At 29.1% G+C, this 11,502-nt stretch overlaps 2 protein-coding genes across 2 annotated transcripts; one reads left to right on the plus strand and one right to left on the minus strand.

Moving 5' to 3' along the window:
• Positions 1 to 3,533: 3,533 nt before the first annotated feature.
• LOC103308482 (protein ALP1-like) lies at positions 3,534 to 4,286 on the minus strand. Its single transcript, XM_008181908.1, has one exon. It carries the CDS (start codon positions 4,284 to 4,286, stop codon positions 3,534 to 3,536), a length of 753 nt encoding a protein of 250 aa, XP_008180130.1.
• A 5,130-nt stretch (positions 4,287 to 9,416) lies between these two features.
• Positions 9,417 to 10,031, plus strand: LOC115033395. Its single transcript, XM_029485794.1, has 2 exons — positions 9,417 to 9,617; positions 9,682 to 10,031. Exons 1-2 carry the CDS (start codon positions 9,470 to 9,472, stop codon positions 9,945 to 9,947), a joined length of 414 nt encoding a protein of 137 aa, XP_029341654.1. The 5' UTR covers positions 9,417 to 9,469; the 3' UTR covers positions 9,948 to 10,031.
• Positions 10,032 to 11,502: the final 1,471 nt, after the last annotated feature.

The raw sequence follows: 11,502 nt of genomic DNA on the forward strand, positions 1-11,502 counted from the left end.
TATAAAATATAAACAGAGTTAGGGATATTATTCTACATACATAATTTATTTTATAGATACAACAAGTTGAACATTTATAGTGAAAATGGTTTGAATTAATTAATATACTTTAATATGTCAATTTCACAGATATTTCAAACAATTTAGGTTGGTGCTAATGATTTAATGAGTATTCTATTGATTTACTGTACCTAATATTTAACTTAGGTGCGTAAAATTAAAATTATGATTATAATTAAAACAAATTACTTACAATTCATCTTTAAAGTTACATTTTCCTTCATGAGGACAGAGACAGCGTGTAGCATCGCATTGCATAGACCTTTCAGAGAACTCTTCAAAACTGTTCTGTAGAGTATTTAGTATAGCATTCTGTAAAGACCTTCTTTTTTCCCCAAGTGGCATACCTGTGATTTAAATGTTTAGATTAATTGTTTATAAAATAATAAATTATTTAAAGTGTATTCATATTATTCATAACTTTAAAACCATGTCTTAGAATTTATTAAAATAATTTATTTACCATACGTACAATTAGGTATTATAGAATGATAATTTAAAATTACTAGTTAGGTTTCAACTAAATGTTTAATTAACTTCTACGGTCTTAAATTTACTTTTAAAAATAAGTAACTTGAGTAAGTTAAGTAACTTGACTTAATTATCATGAAAATTTAAATTTGTTCACAATTTTTAATCGTAATTTGTATGTTTTTATTTTTTTTATCGAATAACAACATTTGAAATTTCATATACTGAAGCAGAATATATTTTGTATCACTTTGATGTATAAAAATACAACTTTGTACAAATTGTGTTTGTTTCTAAGCCATGAACTAATATTAAAATATATTAGTAAGAGCCAAGATGTAAAAAAAAAAAGGTCATATAATATATAATAATATGACCTTTTGTTTTTTTACATCTTGGCTCTTCAATTTTTATTAATATATTTGGTGGCTCGCGATATACTTATCTATATGGTATTAAAAAAAAAATTGACCAATAATAAGTATCTATAATAAATTCAAATTAATCTTATCACAATATCCATTAGGTACCTACTTATAACGCGTTATACATCAACAACAAATCGTGATACTTTCATAGATATATAATAGTATACTTTAGAAGTTTCAAGTACCCACGAATAATATTAGACAATCACAACAAAATAACTAAAATAGTTATTCCAGCTTTTTTAATATGTACCTAATTTTGTCTACATTTGAGCCTTAAATAACTATAAAAATAAACTGTGCTTATGTATTTTTTTAGATTTGTTGATAACAGAATTAACTACTTACGTGGAATCTTGTTTTAAATTTTAAATTCTTAGATATAAAAGTTGAACATTTTATATATTTTTAACTACGAAATAATTATTCAATTTTAAACTTGATAAATGTTGTCAAAATTCGATCTTTAAATGCTTATAAAAAAAAATTGTGCTTATGTATTTTTAATATTTTTCAACTGCTATTGTAACAATATATCAGGAGCCTTGTATTAATTTTAACACTTTTTGGCACAACACATAAAACTTTATTGATATTTATAGAAAAAAAAACTAAAAAAATTTAAAACTGACAATATCCGTTAACAGCTCAAAAAGAGTCAAATAATTTTAAAAATGTTATTGTATATAGAAAATTCTAATATAAAAAATGCCTCATGACTTTTTTTTTGTTTATTCATAATCTAAATTCTAAAATGTGTGAGATAAAATGATTCTTATTTATAAGAAAAATAATGTCTAAAATTGTGGCACTATTTTACTTTTTAAGTTTTGAATAAAATATAAATAACTATTGTTTAGATAAATACAATATTAAATTTAAGTTAAATTTCATATTTTCATTTTGAAATTATGCATTTTTAAGAATCTATAATTAACTTATACTATGTAGAACTATTGTATGTAATTCACGGAAGGAGATTTTCATAATACATTTCAATGTAGTAAATTGTGCCCATAGAGATATTATTTTTATGATAGCCATTGAGCATTACCCGGAGGACACCACGATGAGGAAGGACTCTCACTGGTTTTTGGTTTTGTTAAAATAAAAAAATCAATACAGAATTATGTTTTATATGTCATTACTGATAATGTTCGTAAACAGCTTAAAAAGAGTCAAAATATTTTCAAAATTGTATTATTACATTTTCAAATCTTAGATTTAAAAAGAAAACTTTTTATGAATTTCTAATACTAAATAATGTGCATATTTTCGTGATTTTTACGTAATTTCTTATGATATGAACTTTAAATGCTTATAAAAAAAAAAATTGTAACTATGTATTTTTAATATTTTTTAACTACTATTGTAACAATGTATTAGGAACTCATATTAAATTTTTAAACTTTTTTACCCAACAAATAAAGAATTTTATACAAATTTTATTGACATTTATAGGAAAAAAACTGAACATATTGGAAACTGAAATATCCATAAACAGTTAAATACTAATCAAGAAATTTTGAAAATTGTAATGCGTATAAAAAAAAACTTATATAAACAATCAGTGAAAACCAAAATCGACTTTGCCGAAAAATTCCTGGTTTTCCTTAATTTTTTTTTTGTTTTTCTCGGCACTTTTAAAAGTTAATGGGAATTTCAAATTATGACCGATGTACCAACTAGATTCACTTTCCCATCGAACAAGATACCGAAGTTGAAAATCGAAGCATTATTTCGACTACTTGTTGTGTACACAGACATAAATAAAAAAATAAAACATACATCATTGTAAAATCAATACATTTATCTCTCCGCCCAGAATCTAAAAGCCCAGCCACACTACTCCGGTTTCACCGGACCGGTGAAAACGCACCGGTCATCCGGTTTATCAAAACACATTGATTTAAATTTAACCCGCCACACTATTCCTGTACGAACATGTCCGGTTATGCGTCGACCGGTCGAAACGGCACATGATGCGTTGAAAACGGAAAGGGATAGACGGATGAAATAATCAAAACACATTATTTTATATCATACTTGTCACATTGGTGCGTTTAACCGGACTGCGGTTTTCGAAATTGTGATTTTTTTAATTATTTTTTTATTGAATAAATTTATCAATTATCATGTTTGGCATTGATAGAACAGATAAATTTATTCAATGTATCCAAAACCAGAATTCGATATGGGAAATGGGCTCCAGAGAATACTCGGACAAACACCTTAAGCTCAAAAGTTGGATGGACATCGGAAGCTCGATGTATTTAGATTGGAATGAGCTGGAAAAAAATGCAAAAGATGAACGAGGTAAGGAAATAACACATAATTATTCGTATTATTAAAAAATAAGGTTTAAAAAAATGTTATACGCCATTTGATTCTATGTATATTATGGAATTAAGTACTTAAATACTTAAATATAAATGTATAAACGTTTACTGTTAAAAGATGTTTTATAATTGTACCTATGTACAATTTATTTTAAATAAAAAAAAATATGTACAAATAATACTATTTTTTTTAAATAGAAAAATTAAATAAGGTAAATAAAAAATTTGATGAAAATTAAATTTTTTGAAATTGGAATGGCACAGATCCAGGTCCCATGAAATATTTTGCGAAGTAGTCTCTAACTTCTGTACCTTGAGTACGAGCACCAGTACCACGAACTTCAATATCATCCAACATATTGGTCTCTGTATCTTCGTTATTGAAGCCATCCCTTCTTCGAACAAAGTTGTGTAGAACACAACACGATTTAATTATTTCGTCCACAAAATCAGGCTCAAATTGTATTGGTGTATGTAAGACACGCCATTTATTAGCCAGAACACCAAAGGTACATTCTACCGTCCTTCTTGCCCTTGATAGCCTATAGTTGAATACCCGTTTAGTATCATTAAGACCACGTCCTGGGTATGGTCTTAATAAGTTCGAATGTAAGGCGAATGCCTCGTCTCCGATAAATACAAAAGGCTGAGGATGTTCATTTGTGTTTGGTAAATTTGCTAATTCTGGTAGTTTGAGTTGATTTGAATAAAGTTTTTTTCCAAAACAACTCTCTTTAAATACATTTGAATCACCCTCTTTCCCATAGGCACCAAAATCAATTGCAATGAAACATAAGTTGGCATCAGCAATCGCCATCAACACAATCGAAAAGTACTTTTTGTAGTTGAAGTATAATGAGCCTGAATTGTTTGGACCTTTACATCGAATATGCTTACCATCTATTGCCCCTAAGCAGTTTGGAAAATTAGTCTTATCATAAAAAGTATTTGCAATTTCAACCCATCTTTCTGTTGAAGGCTCTGGCATTTCTTTCGGTTGTAAAACCATCCATAAAATCGTACATGTCTCTTTTACGATTTCCCCAATAGTACTCCGAGCAATGTAAAAATCAAATTGTAATGCACCAAAACTTGTGCCAGTAGATAAAAACCTTAAATTAAAAACAATTTTTTATAATTACTATATAAGGTTATGACTGTTTTATTTTATTATAAATCACCGACCTAATTATTGCAGTTTATTATTATCTACCTACTATTAATACCTACAATTATTACTACTTCATAATTCTTATGCATTTTTAATTTTGTTTTAATAACTTAATAGTAAAATAAATGAAAAATACGTGGCGTCATATTCGTGATAATTACTCGAAATATATCAACCAGGGAAAAAGTGGTGCTGAAGGAACTTCAAAAAAAAAAATATGTATATGCCGATGCATTAAATTTTTTGCAACAAACAGTGAAAAAAAGAAAGTAAGTTTTACTTTAATTTTAAATACATTATAATAGACAAATTGTGTATTATAATATATAATAATTTTAGATTCTGAGCGGAGCTTTAATAAATGTATTGATTTGATAATGTGTGTGTGTTACTTTTAAATTTCTACTTAAACGTTTCAAAATTGTCCTTAATCAGATTTACAAATGGCCATTTATTTTCTTATTCATTTTTATTATTATTAAGTTGAATATTATAATATACAAAATAATTATTAAAATAATAACTAAATAGCGTAGGTATGTTCACTCAAAATCCACATGCAAACAAATGATCATTTTTAATACTACAACTGCATTACTACATAATTTTTATCAGGTTTACAATGTAAAGTATTAAAAAATAAAAATATTAGACGTTGACCATACATTATATCAGGGCTTGAAATCGATTTTAAATATCAATAAAAATCGTTAAAAAATCTTTTAAAAAATCAAAAGTAATATCGAAATCGTAGAGGCTTGATAATGATTTTCAAAATCGATAATTTATATCAAAATCGTAATCATTATCATAATCAAATCGATTTTCAATAAATTCAAAAAAAATTTTAATATCCAAAAGTATGACAATTTATTGGCTTATTATGTTATTTCTTGGGTGGATTTTTAGTATTTTTTGATTTAAAAAGTATAAACAATAGCTAAAGGTTAGCCATTTGGGCTTGGGCATTGTTATTTTAATAGATGCGACAGAAATTTAGCTGATATGAACAGAATCTAAAATCGAAACTAAATTGGACTTTGGTTGAAATGTAAAAGTAATAAAGAATAATATAATATAGTTATAATTTATAACTTGAAAATATTTCACTAATATCAAAATAATAATAGATATTTAAGTTATAAACGAAAAAAAAATAATTGAAAATTGAAAAAATAAAATTATATATAAAATCGAAAAAAAATAAAAAAATATTTAAAATCGAAATCATATTATAATTAAATCGATATTCTGCTTCAATAAAAAAATTATAAAACTACAAAATAAATATTTTATTTTTAAATTGAAATCAGAAAAAACTAATATCGATAAGCGAAATTTAAATTTAAATCGAAAATGTTTATTTCGATTTCAAGCCCTGCATTATATATATAAAAAAAAATAATATTAATGAGAACAAAAGTTATTTTACCCGTGAGGTCTTCCTGTTACACTCTGTATATTGTTACAAAGCAGTTGAAAAATATGCAATTCGCAAAGTAACCAAATAATCTAAGAAATCTTGAAAGTCTATTATTAATTATTATATTTTATATTATATATTATTACCTATTCATAATATTAATTTTTTTAATGTACAAAATTAATGATATTATAATTTATAATATTTTGTATTTGTATCATGTTAATAAATAATTATTATTATTAGGACGACAAGTAATATTGTGGATGATGTAGAAAATGAAGTCGATGAAATTTTTCACAACACACACGATGAGTCGGTAATGGGAGATGCTGATAACGAAATTAATATGAATATCTCAAGTTTGCCTGGTCCGTCTGCGTCTCAATTTGAAAAAACAAACTTTCAAAGTAAAAAAAAAAAAATTGCTGAGACTCCTTTCCAATCGAAATTATTGCGTATGCTAGAAAAATCAGAAGATGTAGATCCTGATGTGGCACTTTTAAGGGGTTTTTTAAATCACGTAAGAAAATTAACAGAAGATCAAAAACTGGATTTTCAATCACATGTAATTAATTTTTTCAAATCTCTCTCTAAAACAGAACAACAACCGCACAATTTCCAAAATTCTGTTCACACATCCAACTCAAACAATCATGTACCAGATCACTCTAATCATAGTATCCATAGTATAAATCCTTTACAATCCGAAGTTCCATATGGTTTTCAAACAAATTATCCCAATAGTCTCAACCCTACAGTATCCACTTCATTTACCACATATCATCCATCAGATATTTATCAGCTAACTTCTACTACACCAACATCCTCAACATTGTCAACAATACCACCTATATTTAATCCTTATTTACTTCCTGGCCCCCATACAGATACACATCCTGATCCTTATAAAAATAATAATGATAAATGATTATTATTTAAATAAATATTAATAATTTATAAATTGTATTATCTTTTATCATACCGGGTAGGTTAAGTTTGTTTATTTTATTTTACATTTATTGCTGTACCAAGTAGGTACTTATAAAAAGTGTTAACTATTTTTATTTTTTATAACTGTTAATTGTTTTTGCATTATTATAATTTAAACTATTATGATTTTATGAATATTTAAATAAACTTGTATGTTTTAATCTAAAATATTTAAATATATTTTTTAATTATATGTACCTAATCAGTGTCGGCCACTCAGCCTTGCACACCAAGGACCCCTGGAGCCTTTATTTTTAAGGATCCCATACTTAAAAAAGTCGCTCTGCTGTACAGTAGGTTATTTTTGGAATACTTTTCTTAAATTACTTTACAAGACTGGCTTGTAACCTTGATATCGGGTGTAGTGCTGAACAAATATTGATTTTATATTTTAATGTACCTATTTAAGTTTAGAAAATATATGTAGTACCTATATGTATTAGGTATGTTATAGTTATATGTTATTTTCCCAGTTTGAATAAAAAAAAATATTTAAATATCACTTACCTCAGTGTCACTGTCAAACGCTCTTCCGCCGAAATTGCATTTCGAAATGATGTATTTTTTTTGGTAATATATTCACGTATATATTCCAAAAGTTCATCAAACGATGTTATGGACATCCGATAATATTCAAAAAATTTATCTGGATGTTTTCTTAGATTTTCAAAAAATAATGAAAATCTTTGCGATTTACATTTAATGGATGAACCCAAAATTTACGTTGCACGGGCTCATCTAGCAGTCCAAGTGCTTCCGCAATACAAACAGCTTTTATTTTTTTGTTCATTTTTATTAGGTATTAATAAGTTTAATAAAATAATAACTAAATAGCCTATGTTTACTCAAAATCCACGTGCAGACAAATGATCATTTGCAATACTACAACTGAATAACTACATCATTTTTATCAGATGTATAGGTCGAAATTTAGGTGGAAAGGGTAACCGTTTACGCGGCAAAACCGCAATAGTGTGGCGACAATGTCCCGTCCGGTTTATAATGAACGTTTTCACCGGTCCGGTGAAACCGGAGTAGTGTGGCTGGGCCCTAAAATATTATAAAATTATGGAAACAAATTTTGATATTTACAATTATACATTGTAATATATTATATAATAAATATGATATATTCAATAATATAGATAATTATAAAAATAATAGGGATAAAATGAAAACAGTATTAATAACAATAGCCTACTTAAAAAAAGCAACGATATATCAAAACGCGTAATTTTAGAGGCGTCTAGATTGATATATAAGTAACGTGTTAAGACAATTACATTAGGCTTTATCACAATACGCATGTTATCATTTACTATACCTTTATTAGGTAGTATTTTTTATGGTTGTTAGAAATTATTATATATGTTACGGTAAATGATGTAAAACATGAAAATTACGTAATTAACCGGTAATTATCGTAAATATATATATAAAATGGAGATTTTCGATATTCGCCGGTTATTTGCGATATTCACCAAACTAATTGGTAAATGTTATGTATGATACTAAAATTCGATTATAACAACTTTTATGTTTTTCTGCTGCACAGTTTTACATTAGGTAGATTTTTAATATCTATAAATATGTTTATGAGCAAGATATCTGATACCTAAAGATTAAAGGTATAAGTAATGGATAATAAAGTTCAGTTTTAGGACGGGGTATCGAATATTCCAGAACGTTCGGCACTGACAACAACGTGTGTGAACAATTCAACAGTGTAACTAATAAACATTTAGTGGGTAAACGAATAAATTATTCACAAAGAAATTCGTACAATGCTCGAGTTGATGCAGCGATTATATCATGCAACTCAGGTGGACAATTTATTCGGTTGATGCATAAAAATATAGTCAATGACAAAGTCCAGGTGAATACTATGTACATTTATTATTATTCTAAACAATTTCGATGCACCTACTTACCTAATAAAATGACAATGATATTATTGTTGTAATTGTATTTATACCAAACATAATATACAGGAAATGTACATTCTTTTTTTAATAGGAGAAATAGGAAAAAAATTCTTTACATCTAGTAAAAAAAAAAAAGATCCTAGCCAAAATCTAAAAAACTTTTTTTCTCGGGTAGTTCAGAAAGAAAGTGTAATAAACTTAGGTTAACTTAATTTATTTATACTATAATCAAGTTTTAATTTTATTTCTATACATGGTAGTTTGTATACCTATAATTTTTACATAATATTATGTATTATTATTACTATATAGGTATTGGTAGATCACCGTATGAAGCCATGTTCGGATGTCCAGCAAGAGTAGGATTAGCCTCAATTGGTATTCCAACAAATGAAATTGAATGTTTGTGTACTAAGGAGGATATTGAATCAATTCTACCACAAAATAGTGATGAGTACACTGAAAATATTTCAAGTCTAAGTGATGGATACTGTGAAAATTATACTAAAGATGAAGCAAAACTTGGTCTGTTTTTTATATAATTTTTCTCATTAAATATAGTTAAAAACATTTAAAATATTTTAGATAACGAGCGACAAAACAAAATAACGAACGAACGAAAAAAATCAGTCTCATGTTTGCAGAAACAAGCAGAAAAGATGTTAAAGTCATCATCATCTCGATTTGATCCACTCGAAATAGGTTCAACCGTTAGAGTATCGATACCAGATGTAGATCGTGCTCGCGGAGCTCCGCGTAATTTATTAGCAGTCGTTTTAGATGTCGAAAATTATCTTTACAAATTAGGTGAGTACCCTTATATAAATTATTCAAATATTTACAAAAAATGAATGTTATACTTTTAATATAGGTACTGAACATGGACACCTAAAACATAAATACACAAGATCTGAGCTAGTACCTTGTAAAGAAAAACTTCTCGACATACCTAAGTTCATCAAAGAAAAAGAGCTTACTCTTCGAGAGGCAGCAGGTTTGAGCAGTATTTCAGGCACTCAAGGGTACCAACGATGTCACTGCAAAACTAATTGTAAAAATAATAAATGTGCTTGTCGTTCTTCAGGCAAACTTTGTAATTCAAAATGCCATGGATCATTACCATGTGAAAATAAGTAGTTAATAATAATATATGATACAAGTACAACAATAACCATTTGTATAATTTTTTATCGTAAATTCCCGGTAATTGACGTAAAAATCTACTCATATAAATTAAAAATGGATATTAACGAAATTTACCGGTAAATTACGTAAATTATTATTTTTCGTCATTTACCATAACATATATATCTTATATGATAGTATATTACGATGTATAGTACGTCTTTGTCAAGTACATTTTAGTAGACGAAAAGCACTGACGTAAAACAATACGCGAGTGTATTGTGAAAAGGCCAAAATATTGTTTCTTTTAAACAATAATATTGTTCGAGCTTGCCGCCTGTTATTATTCGTATAATATACCTACGTCGTATCACGCCTTACGACAACCTGTCCGTGAGACATCCCGCGAGACGGCGCATCGCGCGGCTCGTGGCCTCCGGCCAAGTCGCCAGCCGCGCCCAGCGGCGACAAACTTTTTAGTTTTCATACGTTCAAATTGAGCAGACCGTGCGCCGCGTCGCGTCCTGCCGTTGCGACGATTTCGTGGCGCATTATTGCATTACTATTCTGCGCAATTTATTATTTTCCTTTTATTACGTCATGTGCCGTGTCTTGTTATTCTCGTTGTCAACGTCGCGTCGCACCGACCGCCGTCGAGTGGCTACCGTTCGCGTCGACCATTATCGTGTTTCACGTGTACGCCGTCGACATCGTCGGTGCCTCATTTCGTTAGTTTTACCGACGGTTTTCGGCGTGCCGCGACAGACGTGTAAGGCGCGCATTTCGGCGCCCTCCAACTGAGTTGGTTCTGTACTCGCGTCGCGATAACGTAACACGGCGTATTACGTGATCCGGTCCAGCGCAGCCGTCACTTTTCATCTCCGCCACCGTCGACACCGTCGCAACAGCTGCAGTCACCGACGCCGCCGATACCACCGGTATTTACTCATTATAATATTATTGTCGTGTTTAGAGTTCGTGAAGGCTTCGCCAGACGTTATTATTAAATACAATTTAATTACAATTTAATTATAATATGATTGTCGAGTGTTGATACATTATTCAATCATTACTAAATTGGTATTAGCGTTGTTTTATACGTCTTTCGTTCACCTTACCCACTCCAAACACCAAACACCAGTTAATAGCCGACAGCGCGACATTTTGGTACCTACTCGTGGGTGTGATTTATTATTGGGGGTACCCGTCTTGTAGTCGTGGGTTCGGTAACGTCGTGTACGAGGCGCGTTAGTTGTGTTTCCCTGGGTTTATAGCAGTGGCGTGGCGAACTAAAAATTTTCCAGAGGCCAGTTATAATTATCCCAAGTATTTATGCATAATAATGTATTAATGTAATATAACAAGTTATATTTCAGATCGTTATTAACTACCTATTGAGAATATCATATTAAATTTACTAGGGGACCCACTGGCTATCACCCACCCCTCTATTTAAGAAAAATTTCAGAGGCCAAGGCCTCTGAAATTACCATTCGCCACGCCACTGGTTTATAGTACGGTGCTTATCGTGGTAGGTCAGTGGCGTATCCATGGGCGGGGTTTTGGG

This window comes from Acyrthosiphon pisum, chromosome X (assembly GCF_005508785.2).
Source record: "Acyrthosiphon pisum isolate AL4f chromosome X, pea_aphid_22Mar2018_4r6ur, whole genome shotgun sequence".
In the NCBI taxonomy this organism is placed as follows: domain Eukaryota; kingdom Metazoa; phylum Arthropoda; class Insecta; order Hemiptera; family Aphididae; genus Acyrthosiphon; species Acyrthosiphon pisum.

Bases quoted from the DNA above. Each gene is read 5' to 3' on its own strand.
- LOC103308482 (XM_008181908.1), bottom strand. From the start codon at position 4,286: ATGCCAGAGCCTTCAACAGAAAGATGGGTTGAAATTGCAAATACTTTT.
- LOC115033395 (XM_029485794.1), top strand. From the start codon at position 9,470: ATGTTAAAGTCATCATCATCTCGATTTGATCCACTCGAAATAGGTTCA. The intron at 9,618-9,681 runs GTGAGTACCCTT...CTTTTAATATAG, and splicing joins AAATTATCTTTACAAATTAG to GTACTGAACATGGACACCTA.